Below are 27493 nucleotides of genomic sequence, written 5' to 3'. Positions count from 1 at the left end.
AATAGTGAACTTAGGCTCTGTCTATCAAAATGCGAGTGACTTTTCTTTTGCACTCAGATGAGAGAGATAATCCCTAACTAAAATTTCACATTAGCATTCTGCTTGTAAAACAGAGAAACGTCCTTCGGGCCAAAGAAGTTTTCTGTCAACAAGTACACACTACAGCCTGTGCAGCGGTGGCCCTTTTTTGGTGACTTGTTTACTGCTCTGGCTTTCATATCCAAATTCTTAGCTACAGACAAGCATTCAGATAGTTTTCTCTTTGTTTGAAAGAAGATGAAAATTGTCTGAAATTGGAGCCAAGTTTGCATTCTCTGGAATAGCATTTCAACCTTTGGAAGGACCATCTAATGCGGAGTAACTGAAAACTTTAGCCAGGTTTGTTTGAACAATCTAAACTTAAAGAGGAGACAGCAAAACAAATACTTTTTAATTCTTGTGCTTTTTATATTTACACTGGCGGTGGTGTCTTCCTCAGATAAAACGTTTTGATATTAAGCAGTTCCTCTAATTTTACTGTGCTCTGTTTCTTTTTATGGTAACACACACTGTGCAGGAAGGTCATTATACGGGAGAAAAAAGCTGTCAGCATAAAAGAGAAAGTTAACATTGCACATGTTGTCTTTGTTTATGGGGTTCCTGGAATGTGTTGAGAATCAAGCCAAATGATAGCTTAAACTGCTCCTTTTAATATTCTGGGCAGCTTCTTTGCAAGTTTGGAAGTGGTGGGTGCTTCACCTTGCAAGTCCAGGTTGCAAACTTACCTGTGAAAGCATCTAGAATGTTCCTTTTGTACATTACTAGTATTTACTTTAAAGATGATTTATATTTTTTGTGCCATTTGGGGGAATGTGACAGTTGTGACATTCGGTTAATGACAAAATATGTATTGGTATCATACTCAAAGCCAGCTTAGGCGAGTGTTGGTCTCAGCGTTGCCTGATGAGTGTACATCGCAGGGAGCCTTGCAAACTGCACTGGTGATTGTCTCATTTAGTATTGCATTAACATCTGTGTTACAAATGGCCATTCATCAGCTGGCATTTTTGCTTGAGTTCCAGAAGCAAGATGAAAGCAAATGCAGCTACTTTTCATTTACTGAGTTCCATTCCCAAACAAGTTACGTGTCTAAGGTTAAAGCAGGGCAAGGGTGTACAAACCAGGAATCATTATTAGTTTATGTAAGCAGCAGTAAATTGTCTAATTTTGTTCCCTATTTAAAGAAGACTAAAACTTTGTCTTCTGTGAGCCAAAACTACTGACTTCAGCTTATAGACAAAATGAAATATCCCCCTAGCTGACGTAGAGGTGACAAGGTGTTCTCAGGGATTCCTGCTGAACCTGTACAGGACTAGGGAGGGAGTCCCAATGGATTGGAATGTAAGAGATAAAACCAACAATTAGAGGGTAATAGTGAGTTGGGAAGGAAAGGGAAGATGACTAGCCAGGAAGGATTAGCCAAGCAAGTGCTTAAATGGAGGTAGGCTGTTCTCTTAAAGAGTGATTTTGGAAGTGTGTGAGCCACTGAGAGGGTCTGAGGGATCAGTGCAGAAGGAACTCAGTTGGGGAATGGATGGATGCTGCTTTGTTGAGTCAGGGAGAAAGCACTGTGCTGTTGGAGGACAACAAGATTTCCACTCCTTTCTGTGAGAGGCAGCGTACATCACACCATGAGTAAGGTTAATGTGCTAGCTCACAGGCTGCCTTCCAGTGGGGCAAATGCAGTGCTTAAAGAGCTAATCTGTATATTTTCAATATGGTTCCTTTTTAAAATCTCACTGTGCAATAATAGCAAGACTTGCTAAAGGGAAAAGAACTGTCTGATGTAAACCAGATAAGCAGGTTCCACGGAGAAAACCAGTGACTTGGCTGGCCAACGACCACCTGATTAGACCAACCCTAAGCTCTTCTGTTCTCTTCTGCAAGCTTAATAGGAGCTGGTGATAAGGTGTTGTCTGAGGCCTTTTGTCTGTTTCCATCCTTGTACTTTGGCCTCAAGGAGCTGGAAGCAGTGCAAGAGACAGACCAGGCATGGGTATGAGGAGAGGGCCTCTGGTTTCTGCTCAGAAGAGGTGGTGCGTTGTGATCTGTTGGTGCAGCGTGAGCATCATCTCACAAAATGGTCTGGCATTAACAAATACTGCTGCTACCTGCACTCAGATATTGCAGCTGCTTGTGTTTATTTTAATTGAGATATTCTGGGGTGAATTTTATTAGCTCAAGTGTATGCACATCTGCCTTGTGAATCAAAATGAGGATTTGGTTTTCTCATTTTCATTGTGTTTCATTATACTGGATTCCCATACAAGCCAAGCTGATATCTTTTTTTGCTGAGTTTGCCTTAGAGATGCATGGGAATGGACACCTCAAATGCTAATTGATCATTTTTATATGCATTGTAACACCTACATTATTTCTCTGGTGATTAACATTCTTTAGGCAACGGTTTTGTTCAGAAGCGATTCCATTAGTCTTCAGTAAAGCTGAAATTGTATATTTTGCTCTCTATACTGTATTTGTCAAAGTGTTGGTGTCCATTTAACACTTCTCCCACCCAAAGGAAGAAAGCAGAGTTTATGTGGATGTCACTGGTTTCAGCATACTACGAACTTCTGGCCTTAATCTAAATAAAATCTCCAAATACCAAGGAGATAAAATTCCAGTGTATTTTAATGGACAGGGAAGCATCATGTTAAAAAAGCACAGTAATTTGAGTGGTTTCAAAAATTGATTGTTATATTCAAAGTTGTGAAATGCAATTGCTTCTGTATCCTGACAAAGCTGCAAGATCTGTAGTGGCTTAAGAAGTGAAAACTGAAGGCCAGATTTTCAGAGGCAACTTGGTCCCACTAAAGTCAGTGCAAGTTAGATGCTAAAGGCCTTTGAAATTTGGCTTTGAGCCTGTAGTTTTTGTTGCTGTTAATACTTGGGACATTTTCTTTATGCCAGCCCTTCAGTTCAACTCAAGGAACAGGAGAGGGATTTCCTGTGTCGGTCAGCAACGTGCTGTTTAGCACTGGAACTGGCCCCACGGGCAGGGCTGAGCTGCGCTGCTCTGGGACTTGCTCTACCTTAATATTGCTCCATTAGGAGTCAAAGTTTAATTGCCAATATGACATTTGACTTTGTTCTGAACTCTAAATAAGTTCTGAGTTAAGGGGGATGCCAAAGAACAATTTCCCCTTTCCCTCTCCCCACTTTTTTTTTTCCCCATGGGTTTTAGTGTTCCTCCCAAGACTTGTTTTGAGAAAAGAATACATATCCCAGCAACGTGGGCATCACTGTACAGAACTTATTGTGTAGCCACAGCTTTATTTTATGGCTAATAATACCATGCCTTTTTTACAGAGAGGAGCGGCCTTAGAAAGTCAGACTGGAAAATAGCTAAGAATTGTATATTTTTTCCCCATCAAATTATCAAACTGTACTGTGCAAGCTGAAAGCACATAATGAGTAGGAATTGTGTGCTAATCTATTTGGCTCTGTCTGAACCTTCATATTTCTATTTATCTCAGTAGGAGATTTTAATATTCTACTGATGCTGTTTTGTATTTTGCCGACTTTCAGGTTGAGATACTGGCTCTTAAAATCATGTTATCTGCCTAAATGCAAAATCAGGCTTTATGAGAATTAATAGAATTGTACTATTTTGAATCTTGAAGATGGTACTAACTGATACAAATGGTCTCTGAAAGTGATTTAATGAGGTGGTTTCTCTATTTCAGAGCTCTTTTTTCCATACACTCGAAAGTGTTTTGCAGTGGTGTAGGTATATTAAGGCCCAGATTCTCCTTACATTACTGGGAGAGTAATTCACATGGTCAACAAAGCAAAAAGTGTGGATAAAACTTTAACTACTTTATTAATTGTCTGGACCCCAGCTTACCCTGTTTGTCACAGAATACTTGCCTCTCTTACATTGCAGCTCTGGACTAAGTGTGCCTTGGCTTTGGAGATAGTTCAGCAAGAATTGCAGAGAATCTGGAGAGATGAGCAAAACTTGGTTTAATGTTTAGACACCTGAGGGTACATGCAACTGTTTGTTGCATTGAAGATGCACAGAATATGCATCTGATATGTGCTGGTGAAGAATATGATATAATAATAATATAATATAATAACTAAGTAAACTGCTGCTCCTCTTGTTGGCTGTTCCAACACATGGCTGGAAAAGCAGCAAAAGGGCAAACTGCTGACAAATCTTTAGATATGAGGAAGGAAGAGCCTGCAACCATCTCCTTCTCCCTTTGACTCACAGTCTTTCTGAATTTTGAAGTGAAAGGAATTGATAGAGGAATTCTCCATCCTGAGGTCACTCGAGGTAAACCAGCAATTCCTCCAAATAACTCCCTAGGCCTTCTGCAAGATTTGAGAATGGAACCACTGAAGCTGTCCATTCAGAAGAATGACTTCAAACTACTGGTTCCCCACTTCGCTGCTCAAGGATACCTTATTGCCCTTAGTAAAGAGAGAGCTGAAGTAGAGAATACTGCTCAGTTCAGCCTCTCATTATCTTTGAAAGCACTTAAAAAGTGACTTAAAGAGCACTGAAAATGCTGACATGCTTTTCTGAGCTGACCTGTGTACACATTTCTGTTTTGATCCATCATCACAGAAATCTAATTGAAGACAACTATAATTTTTGCTCTGTGTTCAGAACCAAATTGAATGAGCTCAGTGTGTCGGAGAAAACCAGGACACACCCATCTGTTTATCTGCTGTGTTTATCATTAATTTGTATTTGATTAAGTGTCCATAATTGATGAAATCAAGAGTGATCAAGGAATCCTCTTCCAAGAGAGCAATTATAACAGTTTTCAGAGCTGTCTCTATACTGCTGTTTAACAGCCAATAAAATCTCCAGCAAATTATGAGCTTACCCTCTGCTTTTCTCCAACAAAGATAATCCTTCTTCAGGTTCTCCAGAAGTTCAGTGATTGTCACTGATAGAAATTTTACAAGTATCATTTACCCAGCTTCTTGACACTTTTTCCTTATGGTAGAGGCTGTAACATGACCACAGGCATTTTTAATGCTTTCCAGCATGACTATCGGTGTTTTTAATGCTCTCCAGTGGCAAGAAAATTCATTCAAGAACTAATTCTTTGTTCTTCAGATGACATTACCTTGGAGTTGAATGAGTGTAAAAAATTCTGACTTAGCCTGTTGGAATTACTGTATGAGTGGCTTGCTCTCTTGTGTAAATCCAGTTTTGCATATAATACAGATAATTTAAGGCTAGGTAATGAAAACAGATTTCAGTTAGGGGGCATTTAGAATACTTCCATACCAATAGGGCATTTTCCTGGAGGCTAGCCCTACTGCTTATATGAGGAAAACATTGATTAGAAATAAATCAAAACAAAACCCAAATCTTGTTATACACGTTTTATAAAAAGTGCTTTCAGGTGTTACCATATTTGTGGCACATGAAAAGCAGACCCATGATTCATGTTGGAAATATGATCTGGTTGTTTGAGCGTGCCAGGTTTTACCTGAAAACAGAAAACAGAACAAATGGAGAAACTGAGCCTGCTTGGTGAACAGTGTCTCGTTTCACATGTATAAAGGCTGGATCTACTCCTTAGTTTAAACAAACAAACAAACAAAAACTTTGAGTCGTATTTCTTTGAATGAATTTTCAGAAGTGATCTGTCGCTATGAATCAGTGCAGATCAGTGCTAAGTTGTAATTTCTTACATCTTTCAGGAAATGGGATCTTGATAGCTTAGGTTTCTCCACTGTCTTCAAATTGGAGTAAGTTATTTCTCTCAATGAGGAGTTATCAAGATATGTTGTTTTTTTTTTAATGTGGATTTGTCTGTAGCTCGCCACTGACATCTTTACTATGCAGGCATGCACGCTGACCCAGTGGGAGTTTCAGTTCACTTCTGATTATTTCCCAGGCTTTGAACAGAGGATTTCTCAGGCTCAGATGGTTTGTAGTGAACATTTCAGAGCAGTTCCTTTCTATACTGCACATCAGTGCCAGATTTTAAAAGATGCGAATGCAGTATAATGTGGGTGTAAATATGAGAGACTAGCTTTGGTAAGCTCATTTCCGGGTCATGAAGATATGCCAGGTATGTGAGTAAATGCAGAACACCTTTGGTTCATAATCGGGCATTTGAAAGTGAAAAAAATCCCATGATTATGTGCACTTTGGATATTACACGTAATACTGTGCTACCTATGCAAGCTGGGGGATGAAAGGATAGAGCACAGACATGGGGGTACTGGCGGATGGCAAGGTGGACATGAGCCATCAGTGTGCCCTCACAGCCCAGAAAGCCAACCATGTCCTGGGCTGCATCAAAAGCAGCATGGCCAGCAGGGTGAGGAAGGTAATCCTGCCCCTCTACTCTGCACTGCTGAGACCTCACCTCAGGCACTGCATCCAGATGTGGAGTCCTCAGTACGGGAGAGACATAAACCTGTTGGAGCACATCCAGAGGAGGGCCACAAAAACGATCCAAGGGATGGAACACCTCTCCTATGAGGACAGGCCGTGAGAGCTGGGGCTGTTCAGCCTGGAGAAGAGAAGGTTGTGGGGTGACCTGACAGGAGCCTTTCATTATTTAAAGTTGTTTTTTTTTTTTTTTTACAGTGAGGGTAATGAGGCACTGGAACAGGTTGGCCAGAGAGGAGGTGGAAACTCCCTCCCTGGAGACACTCAGGGTCAGGCTGGATGGGGCTCTGAGCAACCTGGTCTAGCTGTAGGTGTCCCTGATCATTGCATGGGATTTGGACTAGATGACCTTTAGGGGTCCCTTACAACTCAACCAATTCTGTGATTCTATCATTCTGTCTCCACAACTCAAATACATGCATTTTAAAAGGCACTATTTTTAAAACTGCTTGATGATCCTGGTGATGCTGTAGAGGAAAAAAAAAAAAAAAAAAAAGAGTTCTTTCAACAACAGAGAGCAAGAGAGAGAGAAATGAATGCTTTAATCAGATAGAACAAAGAAAAACCTGTGTGTACTAGTCAGTAACTGGGTTAGTGGAGAGAATTTACCTTTCTTTAATTAAAAAAAAAAAAAAAAGAATAATTAAATCTTGCTCTGAGCCTGCTTGTTTCAGATGATCTGATGGCATCATTACTTATTAATTGATGCTATTTTTCTGTACACGAGGAACTTATTTATTGTATTTATATAATACTGCCTGGTGAATCATGTGGCTGCTTACACTGCAGTGGTATTGAAGTAGTTTTAGTTATAAATACATTTAATATTCCCTTTGGTGATGGATGGATTGTTCCTCATGCTGAAGGCGATGGCTTACCCAAGTCTTTTCAGAGAACAATTTGAGTGTCAGTTTCACAAGTGAAAAAAATCCTGAAAGGAAAAGGAAGCAATTCATTCACAACGGGACATGGTGCAGAGGAGGATAACCTACCTTCAAAGATTTTTGTTTCGATTATTATAATGTTTAATAAATAGTTTACTTCAAAGGCCTTTGCTGAAAAAAAAAAAAAAAAGAAAGAAAAAATAAGCAGCTTTCCTGCTATTCTTGTTCACTGGTCCAGTGTTGCTATAAGTAGCTCATATCCTGTCCTCTGTGGTCTCAGGTGGTTAGCTTTTGTTTTTGAAACTGAAGCTTCAACCAAAAGAGCTCTGCCACTGGTTCAGTTATTGGGTAGCTGAAAATATGTCTTGCAAATCAGTGAAGCTCATTGTGGAACTTTGGAGGTTGTCGTTTGCAGGGGGAGGAGGGATGTCTGTATTATTTTGGGTGATGAGCAAAAGCAGCAGATCAGATCATCTAAAAATAGAAGTTGCTAAGAAAGGAGTCTAAAGTAAATTCTTCACTTCCATCTTCCCCCAGCATGCACTTTTTTCAGGCATTGTTCAAGTTTCATAGAGTACCAAATATATTGGGAGGTTGTTTAATCTGCCTGCAGTGTCATGCCTGTTTGAAGTTCTTCTGACCTGTTCTGTCTTCATTTATATTTCTTGATTTGTTTCAGCTAAATAAAAGTGGCATTCAATATTTGTGTAAAGAAATGACTCAGAGCTTAAGGGAAAAGGCTTGGATGTTTCCCAAATAACTACACCTTAGGTTTTCTAGTCCTGGGCTTATGAACTAAGCTACCATTTTGTTTTCTTCCACTGCTTTTAATTCCTAGTCATTTTAAAACATTTGAGAGAGTAATGTTGTGTTATCGCCATCCTTCTAAGCCCCATGTTTGTCTCCCTCACTGTGGGACCTCATCCCTTTGTGCATGGTCTGGATCTGAAAATGAAATCAGCTTTATGGTGAGGGGCTTGAAATGGAATCACAAAGGTCAGGTCTTCAATTTGTAGTCTGTTGTAACCAAAACTTTCAAGTACTAAGACTTTAGGAGAGAGTTGAGCCCTAAAGGAATGGAAACTGCTGGAACTACCTGTGCTTCACTTATTCTCTTAGGTGACTGAAAGTGGACTGCTTTTAACAGGGATTTTATCCACTCCTTCTTTTTTCCTGAATAAAGAATGAATGAAGAAGATGCCTGGAGGTGTTCCAGAGACACGTCTCTTGGCCCTGTTTTCAGTGTCTTCCATATCCTGTATTTCTGGACAGCTCCGAGCCAATGAAATAAGAGTTTTTCTTGTAATTATGAGGAAGATGTATTTGTCATGGAAGATTAATGGGATGAGGAGAAGGCTGAGTACAAGGACAAACTTCTCTGCAGAAGCAAAACCTTACAATCCTCTATAAAGAGGGCATCAGATGGGCAAAATACCATCCCTCTCTAAGAAAGGACCAAGTATGTAAGACTGAGCTGTCTCAAAGAAATTTTTTCTATTATTTTGTCATTTATCTGCCAAAACGTTCTTGGTTACTCTGAGAGGAAGAAAGCCTTTTTTTTACAAAATGGCCCATATGCAAAAAAGTAGACGTACTTCTGAGGAAATTTTAGATCATCGTCAGTGATTTTTGAGCCTTTGTCGTTGACTATGCGTTTCATCATGGCTGTGAAGTACTTAGTTCCCGGAACACATCAAGGAAGAAATTACCTCAAATCAGCTCTTGTTCATCTTGTAGCTAATGAATAATTCTTAGAAATTAATCAGAGCTGTAATGGTAATTAGGAAATGGAGTGAAATAACTTAAAATGTGTGAGCTTGCTTGTTTGGTATTTGATGTTGCGCAGTGAGTCTCAAAGCAGGGAGACTTAAACTCTGGTCACTTGTGCATTTAGGCTACAACACCATTCAAATCTGTGCACTTCCACTAGTTGTTTGAAGAGAGAGGACATAAAGGTGATGACCAGGATTGCTGAAAAGCTAGAAGAAAATCATGTCTTATTATAACTGTGGCCCCTTTTGGTCCTGTCCTCCTTCACCATGCGCATGCATGCTGACATTCTTCTAAGCTCCTGCTCCATTCCTACAAACTCTTCTTCACTTAAAGGCTGTGCAAAAGTTCTTGGTGTATACTTTGTCAGCAAGTCCTAATGGGGTCCTTTCCACATCTCTACATTTCTATATCTGCCAGAAGTTGCATGTCACATTCTGGGCTCATGATATCAGTAGAGAGAATCGGGTACTTCCAGGATTCTCTTCTATGAGCTTTTCGGCTTTGAGTGTTCAGGGCTCTAAGTCCTCATGTTCTGACTTCACTGTCTAACTATTATACATGAACTGGTCCCAAGGCATCCATAGGTGGTTGGACTAGATGATCTTAGAGGTCTTTTCCAGTCTTAATGATTCTATGATTCTACTATAGGGGCTGATGGCTATAACACAGGCCCTACAAGAGCAGTTTATAAAGCAGAATACAGAAGCCAAATAGGACACTTTCAAACGAAAACAACAGTAGTACCTGGACCTCACCCCTGAAGCTCAGTGGGTTATTACAGGAAATTCCTGTTGGAGCCTAGAATTTACCAAGAGCGTTACAGAGTTTCTATTTAACAACCAATGTACTGTCTAATAACTAAAACAAAGAACAGGACTTTCTTAGGGATGCCTTTAAAAATGGATGAGAACAAGAGAAACTGGTGCTTTATTCTTTGAATCATGTTGCTATCACAAAAATACATATATATATCATTTTTCTCTATAAGTCTCCTAAATACATTCTTGTACAGAGAACTTAAGATGTAAATGTTTTTAAACCCTCAAAACAGAACTGTATCATTTTATATGTATATCTAGTTATGTAAACAAGTATAGGCACAAATGCAATTATATATAAATCTGTATACATTGTGCAGATTCTATGTGCATATGTTTTATGCAAGTGCTGTTTTTAAAGACTGAACTTAGATGATGAAATGGTTTAATGTAAAAGTAAATGAATCATATGATGGTTTCATTTTTCTTGCTCATATAGTAAGATTCTGTATGTGATGGAGAAGTTTTGTGTGTGTAACTTCGTTGGTGTGGATGTTAAGGGAAATAGTGGGATAACAAAACCAGCTGGTAACTGGCACTTCACCTGATGTTTTATGAAACTTCAGGAAAATGAGGCTGGGAGGAACAGAAACAAAGAATAGCAAAGAAAATAAAAAGTGTGTGTTGGTGGTTGTTGTTGACTGCTACACATTAAATTGCCTCACTGCCCCACTGGCAAACCTTCAGTTTTGTGGACTCCAGCAGTTACAGTTGCTCTTCTGCATTGAACACATGTTGTATTGATTGCTGTCTGTGATTATAAGCACTTGAAATGTAAATTATGGAGGCTTCTGCTCTGCTTCTGGTTTAATACTTCAGGGGAAATAAGTCTGTGTGTACATTGTTAACTATCTTTGGTTTGGTTTTCTCTGTCTTGAGTTTTATTATTTCTGTGAAACTAGAATAGCATTCAGGCTATTTTTGGGAGAACAGTGGTAGATTATAGTGGATGCGAGAATGTTTTGTGAAACGGGTAATTGGGAGGAAAGATGGATGAAGCATGCTGCTTGTATTTCTTTTGCAAGTAGACTTCAAAACACTGACATAAGTTCTATGGGACCAGGGTAGAATTGTTATGAATTCATATCTCTTCCCAAGAAAGCCAGCTTCAGTCTCATAATGCATTAAAAATATGTGTATTTGTAATTGTTTTCTGAACACTATGAACTATAAAGAGTGCTTATATTTAAGATTGCCGTGGGTTCTCTCTTAATTCTTTCTTGGTATTTTAATATTTATTGGCAGTAAAACATGAGAGCAAGTATGCTATGAAGTGTACTTCAGTGTACTTCCCATGTATTTTCTATGAAGTAAACGCAGGGTCATTCACTACATATAAAGCGTGAGGACTTAGTGAAAAGAAGGGCCAACACTTCAGTACCTTGAACTACCATTGGTGCAGCATGACTTCTGAAATAATTACTATGAGAAAAATGAGGACTTCCTTAAGACTGAAAAGCTAAGGAAATCCTTTTGTAATTAACAGAGAAGATATGTGAGGTATTCAGTGAGACTGGAACAAGTTGCCCATTGAGGTTGTGGACACCCCCTCCCTGGAAGCATTCAAGGCCAGGCTGGATGGGGCTGTGAGCAACCTGGTCTAGTGGGAGGTTCCAAATAAGGCTGGAACTAGGTGATCTTAAAGGTCTCTTCCAATGCAAATCATTCTATGATTGTGTTTTTCTGAGCGTATGTATTGTAACTTAAAATGATTCTTTGCTTGTATTAACCAATATTGCATTAGTTCATTATTTCTAAATGAAAATTGGAAATATTGGGATATCTTTCTAAGAATTACAGCCTTTCTTGCCCTGCTTTGCACAGAGCAAATTGAAATTCTTGCAATGTACCATTCACATTGCAGAGTTTTCTTTCACATGGTGCTCATCAAGATGATTTTAACATTAGTTTGCATTCATGTCGTATCAATTCAGAGATTACTTGAGAGTTCAAACAATGATGTTCTTCAAAAAGTGCTGCTAATCTCTGGTATTTCTGTCTGGGGTTTTCTTCTGTCTGATATCTCATATAGTATAACCTTGTCAGAGGATAATGATATTCAGTGCAATGGTTCTGCCTGGAAATTTTTGAGATGGTTACCTTACTGGTGCTGACTGTAAAATTCAGACTCTCCTTATATGAAACATAAAAGAAGATCTGGAAAGATACAAACAAAACTCAGTCTTCACTTTAGTTACTGTTCATCCATATACCAGAAAACTCACATTTCTGGTTATTGATTGTGTTCATTTACCACAGCAAAGTGCATTCATTGATAACTACCTGCTGGTATTGAATCAATCTTACATGAAGCATGGGGCATTATTGTCAGGTAGGATAAATAACATCGATTCTATTTTAAAATGAATAGAGCATAGCAGAAATTAATTTGGTTCTATGAAGTCATTTAATTATGTTCTATTGACTGTATAAACAGTGAAAGTCACGTAATAGTATGATATCATGAGGCGAGTTACATCTGCAAGCTTTAGCAAGGTTACCCCTCCATAATGGCAGTATATTCATTTTGTTTTTGTTTTGCATTAAAGGAGGAAGAGAAATCCAATGCCTGTAATTGATCTTCATGTAGCATCCCAATTGGTCCCAAATCCTCTGCCTAGTCTGTAAGTGGGGCTGGATCTGTTGACTCTACTAACTGTAGCAAACCAGCCCCTTGGTTATATTGTAGGTCAGCAAATTTTGAGGCTTCAAATATTATTCTGACCAGTATACTTTGCTGTCAAAACTCCTTGCCTTCCAAAATAAGCAAATAATCAGGAATGGGAAAAAAGAGTCGTTTTGATTATATCTTTATGCTTGTTCATCCTTCAAGCTATTTGCTCTGTGAAAGAGTAGCAAGGAAGGGCAAGTGAAAAACAATTTCTGCTGAGGCAAGTACACTATGGAGCTAGCCTCACAGTTATTACTGCATTTATTTCCCTATGATGTTAGTGAGCTGTATTATGGTAAAGTTGTTAAACAGAAGCAACTAAAGCAATGAAACTGCAAAACACAGACCCTTTCTGCATTAGAGGCAGCCATGTGACTGAGATTTAGTCATTGATCATACACACCAAACATGATCTTCATAGGCTATACAATTAGCCAACAACTTAGTATATGAGAAAATAAATGATAAATTATCGCATACCGTATGTAAAGGGCAGGTGACATGAGAATTGTGCCAGTCTTGTGTGACTTCCTTCTCATCTTAAATACTCAGTACCAAATAATTCTCAGCCCAATTGTGGCAGTTTAAGTAGCTGTCTAAAGTTCAGCATTTTTGGATACAGTCGTGAGGTCAAATAAAAAGCTTGGAGGAATAAAAAGAATTGTCTGTATTTGAAAAAGAGGCATGGGTTGATACGATTTTATCTTGAATGTAATTTGCCTATGGAAAGTAATCCCAAGAGAAATTAAAATAGATAGGTAGATAATTATCAGTACTCAGTTTGATATAAATTGAGAAGAACAGTGGTGTGATTATACACGTTTCTTTTTGACAAGAGTAGTTTAGTATCGTGCATTCAGATGTCTTTAGGCGTCAGACTTACAGGTCCAGATACACTCATGTACCCATTTGGGCATGTACTGCAAGATTCAATTGTCATTTAGGTGTCTCAGTCAAAGAGAATGGTCAAGGAAGCTTAAGAACCAGTACCTTCCAAGTGTCCTCAGGACACCTGAAATAAAAGCTGGAGGTAGAGCTTACATACTGTCTTCTGCATGGTGGGATTGCAGTCTGCTGTGTCCCTGCGGTGTGTTGGAATTGGTGGGTCTTGGGCTGGTACAGGGAGAAACTTCCCTGCCTTGTCATTGTATCTACCCTACTTGTCCCTGTGTGTTACAGTTCTGCTTACCTACAGGTGAAAGTCCTTCCGCACACAAAGCAGGGTTGCCTTATCAGCCAAATTCAAGATATTTGGGGTACATTTAAGTTAAAAAAAAATAAATTATAATAAAATAAAAATAAAAGATTTGCCGCAATTTGTTTTACTTTTTAAAAATTTTATTTGTAATCATTGTTATAAGACTTATCTCTTCAACTTAATTCTTAGCCTGCAGTGAAACATTTTCAGTTCCATTTCTTTGCAAATGAATTTGAAATCTGCAGACCAGCCGGGGAGCCTTAAAGCATCAGGATAACCTGCAGACCTCATTCTACCATTATATTGAGTAGTGGGAATATTGTGTTGGATAAAATCAGTGCTAGTTATTTTCAGTCTTACAATCCCTTCCTTCTTTTCATCCTCATTTTACCCTGCCGAACAATGCTCAGGGATTTGTGTTTCTCAGCAGCAGTTTTTTGTTGTTGCTAGTTTTCTTTTTGTATTTCAAAACCAGGTTTAAGTAAATACTGATATACAGACATAAGTTACTCTTTATGCCAAGGGTGGTTAACAGGTAGGTTAAAAATAGATATGTAGCGTCCTACCATGTTATTTCAGTTGATAGGCTTTTATCTTATGGCTGTTGGATATCTGCTGGTGTACAGCATCTGGCTTCTTGCAGGGTAGAGAAATTCACTACACAATTAATAGTAAACTTGAGTGTGAGTTCAGGTTTTCGTGTGAATAATGGATTTTCTTGGCTTTGAAGATAAGAACTGCAATTAAATAAGCACAGCCAAGCTCTTGCATGGTCAGAAGAAATGTGTTACAAGTTGCAGTTCACTTTTTAAGCCAACAGAGACATTTGCCTGTTGAGCCTGAGAAATAGCTTTTGGGCCTAAACCAGTAATACCTACAAGTGTAATAAACCAACTGCAGGTTGTCTGAGCAATCTGTTGGATTACATACAGAAACATTCTGGCGTGATAAATAAATGTAGTTCATATAATAAGACAAAACAGATGAATTAAATGCTCTTCTAAATCTTAAAATGCCAGTTTTAAATGCTCAGGGAGGTGGTGGAGTCTCTGTCTCTGGAAGCTTTCAAGAGCCGTGTGAATGTGGCACTGAAGGATGTGGTTAGTGGGCATGGTGGGGATGGTTGATGGTTGGACTGGGTGACCTTGGTGATCTTTACCAACCTCAATGATTCTGTGATTCTTAATATACTTAGCATGGCATATAACGTCATTGTGAAGGGTAGGACTGATAAATATTTATTCAGAGCTATTTGTCTGTAAGTGTAATTTGAATTTAAACAAATAATTCTGGGTTTCTTCCTTTGCTATTTTCATTATGATTGTCTGAAACAGTTTCACACCATTCTTTAGTTGTTGCATGGAAAATCAAGAGTCAGGAGCAGAGATGAAAATACTGAGATCAATATACACTGCGCTCTGAATTCCTTATCCGCAGAACCTTCATCTGAAAAAATAAATAAATAGATACTGAGTCATTTTAACCAATAACTGCAAAATATTGCCCCAAGGACAGAGGTTAACTCAATTGAGAAATAATGACCATAGCTCATGCTTTAATAACTTTTAGGGGCTTAAGGGTAATTCAGCCCTTGAGAAAACTCCGTAATGTGATGTGAAATGCTTGGCAGAAGGAGCGGTAGTTTAGAGACAGGCTCAGCGGGTTGTAAGAACCAAAATGTCTCTTGTGCAAAGACATTTACATTTGTAACTTTTTCTTATCTACTCCAAATATATGTGGTTCTAAATAGAATCAGAAAAGCACTCCGAAGTTTGCAGTATGCAGTAAACTGAAGTTCATTTCAAGTTTGTGTCCAATAATACAGAAAGTTGTGTAGAAGTACTCCTGAAAAGTGAGTCACTGGAAAGGGAAAGGTTTCTAAATATGTGAAAAGAGATTTGAGTGGATAGAATGCTGCATATCCCATCTTTTTAGTCTTAAATCTGCTTCACGTGAAGTTCCCTAATGCTTTTATCAAAGGTTGTTAAGTGGGGTGTTCTTGTGTGATTTCCGTTTGGGTGATTTAAGGGTCTTCTCCAACCTGAGCAATTCTAGGATTCTGTGATTGTGTTCTGCTGTCCTGTCAACTGTAATTGGATATGGTGGCATTCCTGACTTCATCCCCAGTCCCAAATCTACTGCATAATGTTGTTATTTACTGATAAATTACTCCCGGGGTTCATTTCTTACCCAGTCCTCTTGCGTGAGTGCTTCTTGTGGCAATGTTGTAAATTGCTGAATGAATATTTGGCAATTATTAACTTCGCATTTGTGCTACTGAAACATCCATAAACTTGTCATTTGTTATTTATTTTAAAAATAGCTGCTCCACACTTAAGGAATATAATTAACTACACAAATACTTACCGCTGAAAATATGATGCTAGCTTTTGAGAGTTTTCTTTGTTCAGTTTTAGCATCCATTTGATCTCACATTTTTCTCCTCTCCTTTCCTCTCCTCTCCTCTCCTCTCCTCTCCTCTCCTCTCCTCCCCTCTCCTCCCCTCTCCTCTCCTTCTTTCTTTTTCTCTTCTCCTCCTCCTTCCTCTCTCTCCTCTCCTTCCTCTCCTCTCCTCTCCTCTCCTCTCCTCTCCTCTCCTCTCCTCAACAGTGATGGTCATATAAGGCCTGAACTGTAGAGGAACTAGTGTATAATGCAAAGAGAGCATTTTCATTCCTGTGTGAGTAGTGCTGCTAATCATCAGAAATGGGATGACATTTCTGAACTACAGAGCTTAGACAATATATATCCAAATACCATCCAGTGATCCCTGGAAATGCAGTGAAAGGAAGCAGATAGGATGTTGTAGGGGCATCATCACTGAGACTTTCATGGTCATCAGTAAGGAGAATAATTAAGTAACATTAAAAATCATTTTATTGCATATTATAAATGTGGAGAGCTTAGGATTTTCATAATCATCTTTCTTAGGTATTTATTTTGCCTCAGAAATATAAAATAAGCATCATAAAAAGTAGAGCATATTTTGCCTGCAATATTTAGAACTTTGTCAGCAGCCCCATTCTACAGAAGATGGCAAGGATGAGGGTTTTGTTTTTCAACTACATTTGAAGTATGTGCATATGAGCAAATATATCCACATTCATAGGCTGTATGGCAACTCAGTTCTGACTGAGCTGAAGGTTCTCAGTGGAGTATCTTGGGTGAGACCATGAAGTCAGTGGTACTATTTACAAAAACAAGTCTAGGACTAAAACACATCCAGGGTTTAAAGCCTGTCTGTCTCCGATGTGAGCAGTAATGCTACTAAAACTCCTAAATCAGTCACTGGGCTATTCAACTTAAATAATGTGAGTTCAGATTGTCTGGCAGGAAGAGGTGCAGAAGAGATTAGCACACAGCTTATGTTAAGCTGCAGCATCTTTGATGGGTTGAGTCCTCATAAACAGTCATTTCTTTCTCACAGCTTCCCTTCACAACTGGCAAAAGGCTCCTGTTTCTGATTCAGAATTTGCAAAAGCTTGAAAATGCTTCTGGGCGTGCCTACATTCTTGGGCTTTCACTTGTTAGTTTATTTAAAACCATACTTCAATCCAGAGGGCTTTGTAGACTGCACCAAATTGCTATTAAAAAGCCTTGGCTTCCTGCACGTATTTTTCTCTGGTTGTGGGTGTCATCACGCTATCTGCTGTACGAAACAAAACAGAAAGATGCTGTGGTTTACCAAGTAGTGTTAGGAAGTGCTCCAAGGCAAATGAACAGACCAAGCTCTAGACAGGGCTTGCCCAACCACTAAAAAACTTTGTAAACTGTGGAAGAATGCAGTTTTCTCTGTAATTTCTCCCTATAAACTGTGCAGACTAAAACCATCTTCGCAGCCCATGCAATATGAGAACTATCTAAATGTTCTTTACCGTAGATACTCTGGCAGTGAAGGATTCTGTGCTCTGCTTTTTCTTCCACTTAAGCAAATGCCAAAAGTGGAACTAAGCTTGAAGAGATGAGGAGTCAAGCATGTATTATTCCATGTCCGTGGCATCTGGGAACTAAGCAGTATTTATTTGGCATTTGACCAATTTTACTCATATTATATTGTTTCTTTTTCTGGAAAGGGATGTGTTGTACCCTGAATCAGAAGTAATTCCTCACTGAATTTACTGAATAAGTTGAGTTTATGCAGAATCATAGAAGCACTAAGGTCAAAAAAGACCACTAAGATCATCTAATCCAACCATCAGCCCTTCCCACCATGCCCTCTAGCCATGTTCCTCAGTGCTACATCGACACACTTGAATACCTCCAGTTAACAGTGACTCCACCACCTTCTTTGGCAGCCTGTGCCAGTACCCAACCACTCTATTTTCCCTAATATCCAACCTGAAATTTGACAAATAGTGTACATTCTGCAGGTGTTGCATTGCTACTTAGTTGATGTGATGGTACTGAGCATCCTTATTGGTTTTTTTCCCTTTCTCTAAGTTGTTACCTTAGTCACTGAGGCCTCTGCTTAAACCAGCCCTTACACACAGCAGGCTTAGTTAAATGGAGCTCTCCAGGTTACCCTTTGTGAGCCTCGTGCAGTTCATTGTCAGTAGAGTTTATTGTTGTAAAATTGTTTTACTCTAATTAATTAAGCAGTATACAGGCAACTTTGTAGTTGCCTGTGGCCACTGCAGTTCATTGCAACCGTCATTAGCTGGACGTCTGTGTATCTCTCCTCCTTGTACAGCAAACTCCAGGTCAGGGGTGAGAAATGGGGGTGGGAATTTTGTGGATAGTTTGACTGTGGCTATATTTCCTGGTTACAGAATAAACAGGCCCATTTAAAATACTTGCAAAAATCAAATTAAGAGTTGTTAACCAACGTGCGTTAAAATCTACTGCTCTGTATAATGTCATGTTTAACCACAGTCTGTACACAGTTGATGGGAAACATTTTTTTTCCTGCTCCAGAGCATATTGCATATTTAGCAGGTTTGAATGTGTAACCCCCAAGCAGCTAATGATATAACTAAACCATTTGCACGGAGTTGTAAGTGTTGTGTCAGGAGCCTGTTTCCAGCCCAACAGCAGATCAACCAGGGTATTGGTGTGTGTCGTGCGTATGTTCCACACATGGTGCTCAAGGCAGTTCTCACTGGGTTTTTCATTAAATAGCAGATATAAAGTGAACGTTTTAAGTATGAGTAGACCGTATTTGAAGCATAAGAGTGATGAAAGTGATGCATTATGTCACTGTAACATATTGACATTATCAATTATGTGTTATTAAACAGCTTAGCTAGCTGAATGATTTACCTTGCGTTTAACTGCCTTTTTCAATTAAAGGTAGCAAATGCTGTAGAACTGGGGCACAGCCATAGGAACCATATATTTTCTCCTGTTAACACCAGCACTGCTGACATGCAAGTGATGGGAGTGTTGGCATTTTGCTGCAGGCTCTAATGGGCTACTTTAAATGGTCTAAAAAAAAAAAAGTGATTAATGATTAGGAACAGGACTGTTACACAGCTTCACAGCTCTTTTCCTCAGCGCATTTCCATTTATGTCAACTGGCCGCACACTTGGGAGGTGTTATTTCAAAGTAGTCAACACAGCTTTTTCTTTCTTCCTCCTTTCCTTTCCTTTCCTTTCCTTTCCTTTCCTTTCCTTTCCTTTCCTTTCCTTTCCTTTCCTTTCCTTTCCTTTCCTTTCCTTTCCTTTCCTTTCCTTTCCTTTCCTTTCCTTTCCTTCTTTCCTTTCCTTCCTTTCCTTTCCTTTCCTTTCCTTTCCTTTCCTTTCCTTCCTTTCCTTTCCTTCCCTATTCCCTCTTCCCCTCTTCCCCCTTCCCTCTTCCCCTCTTCCCCTCTTCCCCTCTTCCCCTCTTCCCTCTTCCCCTCTTCCCCTCTTCCCCTCTTCCCCTCTTCCCCTCTTCCCCTCTTCCCCTTCTTCCCCTTCTTCCCCTTCTTCCCCTTCTTCCCCTTCTTCCTCTTCCTTGTTTCTATATCAGAGGTCCCTTTGGTTGGCCACGTATAGCTCATGTTTCCATCAAGTTGTAAGCTTCAGTGATACAGGGGGATAATCCACAGGCTTTATGTCTGGCAACCAAAATCTGAACCACCAGACTCTAAGCATCACTTCAGAACAGCAAATGCTGACTTTAACGTCGCTCTGTTTGCTTCTGTTTGGTTTATTGTGTTGGAAATAATTTAAAGGTTCCTCTCAAATTAATTGAAGCACTTTGTCAACCAATAAATGATTCTCTTCTGCTGTTCACTGGATTTTGCAGGAGGCGGTAATTTGTACATTAGCACTGCTTTGTTTGTAGCTGGTAACTGTCCACCCCCAAGCCCTCCCTTAGATACATGGATACACATACATATACATTAGTTATGTGCATTTCTTTGGGAACCAAGGTCAATAGACACTACAACAACACTTTGAACTGCACTGCTACCCCCCCAGCAACAACTGGCTGCCCAATTAAATTATGAAATTCGATACATCGGTCTCTTTAATTAAACTGAGGACGGTGAGATACCTGGGATGTATAATGCAATGTCTTTGCTCTTCTATGCTAAGGCAATATCAAACACTGAAGCACTGTAGAGACTGAACAGTCAAGGGGAGGATGCTTTTTGTTTTGGGTAAGTTTATTTCACTGTGCTAAGGTCTTAGAGGTCATTGCTGAAAGCCACTATTCGCCCTAAAGTACCACACAGTTGTGAGGGGTCATGGATTTTCTTAGAATGGAATGTCAGATAGCATTTTAGTTACTATCGTTTTGTCTTGGGTTTTTATTAGCGATCAAAATAGGAAGCTAGTAGCGATCAATGTCTTAAGTTCAATGAAGTTTTCTGAACAAGAAGCTTAAGAAAAAGTAATCTTGGGGGAAGATGGGAAGAGTGAGCCAGATGATGGTGGGGTGATGTTGCAGAATGCTGTTGAATATAGTGTTGTGGGATCTAATGACATTTCTGCCAAACAGATTTGCTGTGATTGTAGAGGAAGAAGCGTGTCTCACTTGTGGGGCATGTTGCTGAATCGCCTTGACCTCCTTGAGTGGGATGCTCAGCATGGTATCGGAGCTCTTCTTCCTTATATAATGCCATTCTTGGCCACCTTTGCCCAAAAAAAAAGCCCTTAAACTAAAGTAGGCATGCTGTATGTCTGCTGTACCATTTTGCCCCCCAGGCTCCTGGTGGTGTTGACTCAATTGATAGACTTCAACCAGAGCTGACAGGAGGGAGCTATAGGTGTTGTGGTGCAATTCATTGCGTCTGGCTGGGGCAGGAAGCTGCAACTCATGTGTATGGTAGTGAGTGTGTGCAGAAGCGTTGGTTGGCATACCGTCACTGTTTAAGACAGCAGCATCTACATGGGAAAATGTAGTTATGAATGGCTATAACACTTCTCTTTTTTTGTTATGACAAACAGCTACAAGCCCATCTATGCTATGTTGATGACTGGACTAGATGATCTTAGTGGCCTTTTCCAACCTCAGTGATTCTATGAGTCCTTGATTTGTTCTGGTACTCCCTCTAGTCGTGTTGCAGACAGGGTTACCTGTTGCTGTGGAGGAGTTCTCCCCTGTTGCTCGTGGAAGGGATTTTCTAGGGATTTGCTCATCGCAGACATAAAGCAGTTTTCTGTGTGCCTCGGAACCCCTCCCTAAGGGTCTCTCTATAGAGCGATGTCAGTGCGCTCATTTTTCCTGCCCACCGCGGTCCGCCGAAGCACCGCTCGTGGTCAGCTTTCAAAGGAGCCCATCTCCATATGGTTTTCTCCGATAATCCTTTATCCGCCATCTTCAGCTCTCATTCCGTCGCTTTCTTGCCTGTGGCTACGTTTCTATCTCTGCATCAATTAGCACAGTGATTTATACAACAAGCAAGCAGTTTAGAGGTAATGGTACACAATTAACATCTCATTCCACCATAAAGGGTATGCTAAATACCCCCGTCACCGCTTTCTCTGCCTGGAATTGAAATAAGTGTTTGTCCTAATTCATATGCTATCTGATGTGAAGTGGGCCCGCTTTGTGCGGCGCTGCACCATTAATCTAATTACAGATAGCTGCAAATGAAGTGCTGTCTGAGCGCGGGGCCCGGGGAACACAGCGCCTTTGTCGGGCAGCGCCGCTCCGTGAAGGGAGATGGAGCCGAGCGCTGCCCGGTGGGGCCGGGCGGCACCGCCGCCTGTTGCATCGCCGCTAATTGCCGCGGCGTGGTAAACAGCCGGTCGGGGGGATAGAGCTGTACTGCGGCTGTCAGGCGGCTCGTCGGGAGAATCCGCCGTGTGCTGTTGTAGTAAATGATGCATCCTGATTGACAGCCGCCTTGAGACTGCGCTGATGGAGTTGTCAAAGCCGTGTGCCGGCGAGCTGCTCCCGGCCGGCCTTCCTCCTTCCCTTCTTTCCTTCCTTCGTTCTTCCCTTCTTCCTCCTTTCTTTCCTTCCTCCTTTTCTTAGTATCTTCTTTCCTTCCTTCCTCTTTTCCTTCCTATCTTCTTTCCTTCCTTCCTTCTTTCATTCCTCCCTTCTTCTCTTTCCTTTTTCCTTCTTTCATTCTTTCCATTATTCTCTCCTTTGTTCTATCCTCCTTCCCTTCCTTCTTTCCTTCCTTCTTCTCCTTTCATTCTTCTTTCCTTCCTTCATTCCTTCCTTCTTTTTTTCTTTCTTCCCTTCTTTCCTCCCTTCTTCCTTTTTTCTTCCCTTCTTTCATTCTTTCCTTCCTCCTTTCTTCCCTTCCTTCTTTTGGTGCCATTATCCCACACAGTTGCTTGCATCAGCTCTCACCACCATCCTGCTGTAGAATGTGCAGCTTGCAAAAAGCCCCTGCAATCTGCAGAATGCCCCATGGATGGATCCTTTCTGAGCAGGGGATTCTAGCCTCTGAAATAAGGTAGTGCCCAGCACCCTGTGCAGTATGGCATAAATACACCACTCCTGTTCCATTGGAATCATATTGGCATCAATACCCCACGTTGGAAGGAACCCATAAGGATCCTCAAGTCCAACTTGTAATGCCCTGGTGGAAATGTAAGCCAGGCTGTAGCTGGTCCCTGCGTCAAAATGTAGAACAATTAACAACAACAAAAAAAAGGCAGCGTGCTCATTGTATTCAGCTCTGGAACGTTGCTTCTTATTAGCACCATGAATGAATATTGCATAACATATTCCTCATGGGTCTGCAGTGGTCAAACTCAAGGTGACAACAGTTGAGTGACTTGAGATAGGATACTGATTAGGAATGATAAATGGAAATTGTGTGGCCACAGTTAATAAATGTCATTGCTTCCAAAAATGACACTGTAAGATTACTGAAAATAATTAAGATGCACAGCAGTTTCTGTGCTGAAATGTGAGCTGCATAGGATTTTCACCTCTCTGACCACAAGAATGACAGACATTTGGAAAACATGGTTGAGCATTAGGGAAAGCACACTGAAAATCCACATCTGGCCGGCAGTCCAAACAATGTCGTAATAACACATGGCCATTGATACATTAGATTGCTCTATAAAATCTCCAATGGAGTTTGAACATTTACAGCTTCTGGGGACACGAGTTTCAGGTGTATGGGAAAGATCATATTTAATAAACTAACGTGAGCTATAACAGAGCGTAGTGTGGAGCATTTCACTGAAGGCATGCAATGTGCTGTTGTACCCAGCAAGGGGACTGCATCTCTACCAGCAACACAGTTTTAAGTTAAGACTGCATCTCTACCAGAGCACATTTTTAAGTTAAAATGAGGTTCAGGTGCTCCCTGGCCACCTCTTCAATGGCAGCTGGTCTGCTTCTCACCTACTGACATGGGAGATCAGTACAGCACGTGTAACAGAACCGTTAATCATGCAAGGGAAACAAATGGTGATGTTCTCAATGGCGATGGCATTGCTGCAGCTTCCACAGGGCACCGTGATCTCCTACAGCCACAGCAGCCCCTGGGGAGGTGAGCGGTGCCCTGAGAGATGAGGAATGGCCTCACAAAGGGCTGCTGTGCGGTGGCTGCTGGGGCCACCGACAGCAGAAGTACATCAAAGGCAGTCCTGGAGAAGGAACCTTTCTTTGCTGCTTTGACTTCTTGTATTAGGAAAGGTCATTTGTGAACTGAGTGTGCCAAAAAGGGCCCTTCCCCGAGAAGTTTACTGTTGTTATTTTTTACTTTCTGATTACAGTAACTTGCTTATCCCCCAAACAGACCGAAGAACAATAAACAAATACAAAAAGAAAAAGAACAGCTCATCAATAACAAAGAGCTGCGTTTTAAAGCTTTGAGTGTACAGGCTCTCACATCTCCCTCCAAGCAAAGCAGGAGCCCTGCAGAGAAAGGAATCCAAGAGATACGAAAATTATAAAGATAGTGAAAACAATGTTTGGTTGGGAGGTTTCAACTTGCTGCGTAGAGCTGGGCTTTGCAGTGAAGCGCACCGAGGGACGCAGCTTTCCCCCTGCTGCTGTGGGTTGTGAGTGCAGGGGAGGGGGGGGAAGAGTGGGGTCGATGCGAAATGCCATCGTCCAGCTGAAGGCAGAAGGCTCAGCTCTCACTTGGAGCTCGCATTTTGAAATCGGGCAGCTCAGAAGCAGTGATGTCTATCTCTGTTAGCGGCTGAAAAATGAAATGGCATCTACCCGTAACCCTTTGAAATGGTATCGGAATTGTCTCCTGCGTGAGGCAGCGACACAGCCCACAAATCTGACTTACTTATTTCTGTTTTCTTCCTTTTTCTCTTTTTTTCTTGTATTTTCAAACTCTGAGTACAAAGAAGGCACCAACCATGGATACTGAAACTGTGCAATTTGGTGCAATTATATCCCCCCCCATAGATTTAATGAAGGACTTTTAAGTACAATTTATCTTTGATAAATAGTCCCTCCACACAGAATGTTTATTAGATTGACAGCAGAATACGCTCGGCGAGCTTTTTTTCCGTGCCACTTATGACTCAGACGAATTTTAATAGGAGTAAAAAGCTTTTATTTGCACGGCAATTTCACTTAAGGATCGTATCCTTCAGAAGCTGGCAGACACTTGTGTGTCGTGATTGCAAAACAGACACTCAGGAGTGAAGAAACACGCATAAGATGTTATTATTTGACTTGTCACGCCGCTGCAATTCTATTTGCAACTTCTGTCATCACATCTCCTCTGGGCAGCCTCCCCTCTCACACAGCATCTGTGTGGACGTGCACACATGCACACGTGTGTACACGCATGGCACACGCACTACTTTTAGGGAAGGAAACCACAGGATGCCCACCGAGCATCGTTACGTGTGCGGGGAGAGCTGAGCCTGGTTTGCTTCTAGGAACATGAGTACCACAAACCTCAGCAGCACAGCAGTGCCTGCAGGAGGCTGTGGGTTGGAGCAGCTTTCTGCATACAAAATGGTGCTGCCCGTACGGTGTCCTAGCCATGGTAACCAGGGCATGGGTTTGGGAAGAGGTCCTGGTACCTTCTCTGCTGCAGGAAACATCCTTGTAGCATCCAATACGTTTCCTGGGGTGGTTTGTTTGACTGCCTTCTTGCTTTCCATCAGAAATAGAAGCCTTTCTCACCGAGCAGCCACCTCATTCTCTGCACATCATCTGCATGCCCCAGTGCTGTATGGGCGACGATGGTCCCCAATGACCCTGTCTTGGTTGGGCTTTGGCAGCTGCATTTTAGGGATGTCGCTGCTGAACTGGATGCCTTCTGTGGGCATTTCCAAATGTGCTCTTCTGCTTCTGTAGGCAGAGGCCCCTTTACCTTCGCCATAAGGGAATCGGATTTTTTCTGTCGGCGCAAAAATGAGAAGTAAAGACGTTTTATTGCTAATAAAACAATAGCTAATTGTTTCGGAAGAAAACATACTGTTGGAAGCAAGGTGTTGAACTTTACATCAGCAAAATGCGCATTTGAATTGTAAATGCGCCTCACCCGACGCTGCTGATTAAAACCTTTGTTTAAATTAGGGAGAAGAGCGGTGTCGGCTTTGCTCGGCGAGGCTCGGCGTAGCGCAGAGACCTGCTGCCATCTGCCGATCTCTGCGTTCATCTGCACGGGCTCCGCGATGTGCCCGACGAGCTGCATGCGGGGAATTGCCAAAGGCATTCAAGTTTTTAAGAGCTGAAAGCTTGGAGCTCGACGAGCGCACATACCCGGGTGTTTTCCAAAGGGTTTCGTTTGGAGGGTGCTCTTGGGCACTTGGGGCTCAGTGCTATTCTCTGGTTTTGTAATAGGTGCGATAGAAGAAACCCTCCTATTTATTTCTTAAGGTGCGTAACAGCTGCCAAATGGTTTTTATTATGGATAAAATGGATTCCATGCAACCAAAGTATTCCATCCCACTGCTTGTGCATGGAAACTGGAAGGGAAATTGGTTATTACGTTCCAATCGGAAAAGCTAAACAAGTCATTCACTGCAAAGCTTGGGTACGTGATCAAAAGAAACGCTTAAGAAGTAAAAGCAATATTTAAGATTCATCATGTTTATTTAAAAATTATGGCTAAAAACCTGTCTGTCTGTCCCTGAGGGTCAGTTTCTGACTGGACGTAGTGTTGGAAATGGATGTCACAGTGCTCCTTGTCCACCAACGTTACCGTGCAGTGGGCACAAGGACGTTTGTGTTTGGTACACTGGCGTCCCCCCTCTGTGCTCCCATTCTGGAAAACGAACTTCTTTACTGTATTTGATTATTTCCTTTTCTGTGTTCTTTCTTTGCTGCTGTTTAGGGTCACATATTTCTCTTTCTACATCCTGAAAATGAAACCAAGTAAGGTTTTCAAGCAGCGATTTTTGGGGCACTCCAGCAAAGAATAGATAACAGATGTATTCTCCAAAAACATGCTGCCAAACAGTGTGGCTCGTTCACTGGAATCCACGGAGGTACAACGTGCTAAACCCTGACTCTTTCTGTCCTTTAGTACAAATTGCAAGTACTGACGAAGGCTGCAGCAGAGCTGAGCAAGTACATGCCAGAGAAAGCAGCAGAGGACACCTCCAGCATCCTGCGGTCGCCCATGCCTGGAGCGGTGGTGGCTGTTTCTGTCAAGCCTGGGGACATGGTAAGAAGCGGGATCGTGTGGCTGCATTATTGCTATATATTCTGTGTATATTCTGCACACATTTCTCTGTGGTACAGCAGAAAGTGCAGGTCACAGGGGTTCTGACCTCACCTGTGGAGTAAAGCTGAAGGCTTTCCCTTGCTTTTCATTTAAATGATGAAAAGAGGAACTGTTTGGGTTTAAAAGGAATATTTTTGGCTGGCTACAGGTCCACAGCTACAGTACAACCTTTAGATTGGTTTTGTGCCTTGGCGAGGGGAAAAATATAAATACATATATATATATATATATATGTAAATACTTGTGTTTATACGTGCTGTGGCATTAGTGGCAGGAGTGGGTTGCTGGTTTTTCTGACACGAAACAATGAAAATATTACTAAACACAAGGGATACAGCATAAGTGTTCTCTTGGGTTTTGGTAGCATTTCATTAGATTTGGCTTTTCTGGACTGAGAATTCCTGTTCTTCTATGGGAATTCCCTTGTCCCGCACAAGGGATGAAGTTGACATACTGAGGGGTAACAGAACAGACTGCTGCTGTCCTGGGGTAATTCCCAGTGCTCCTTTCCTAGCCCTGTGCTGGAAACAAGTGGAAATGCAGTGTTTCAGAGCTGTGTGTAACTCCTGCCTCATACTCAGCTTTATATTGCGTTCTACCAAATCAAACATCATTTCTAAGGTCGAGGCCCTTGAGTGGATCTCCTGTTAACCATGCAAAGCAATAGAGTAAGTATTATTGAGAGAGA

General features: G+C 41.0%; 1 protein-coding gene across 3 annotated transcripts in view; it reads left to right on the top strand.

The window, feature by feature from the left end:
* Window positions 1–27493, top strand: part of PCCA (propionyl-CoA carboxylase subunit alpha) — a 251157-nt gene that overhangs the window by 212105 nt on the left and 11559 nt on the right. For 2 of the 3 annotated variants that reach the window (XM_015851501.1, XM_032442017.1), the window contains exon 22: window positions 26605–26745. In XM_015851501.1, coding sequence (XP_015706987.1) covers window positions 26605–26745 — 141 coding nt within the window. Of the gene's footprint in view, window positions 1–25652; window positions 26580–26604; window positions 26746–27493 lie in introns of those variants that run through there. The other variant, XM_032442016.1, reaches the window with a different exon arrangement.

This window comes from Coturnix japonica, chromosome 1 (genome assembly GCF_001577835.2).
Source record: "Coturnix japonica isolate 7356 chromosome 1, Coturnix japonica 2.1, whole genome shotgun sequence".
In the NCBI taxonomy this organism is placed as follows: Eukaryota; Metazoa; Chordata; class Aves; order Galliformes; family Phasianidae; genus Coturnix; species Coturnix japonica.
Note: the sequence above shows the minus strand (reverse complement) of the source record. Positions and strands in the feature narration are given on the sequence as shown.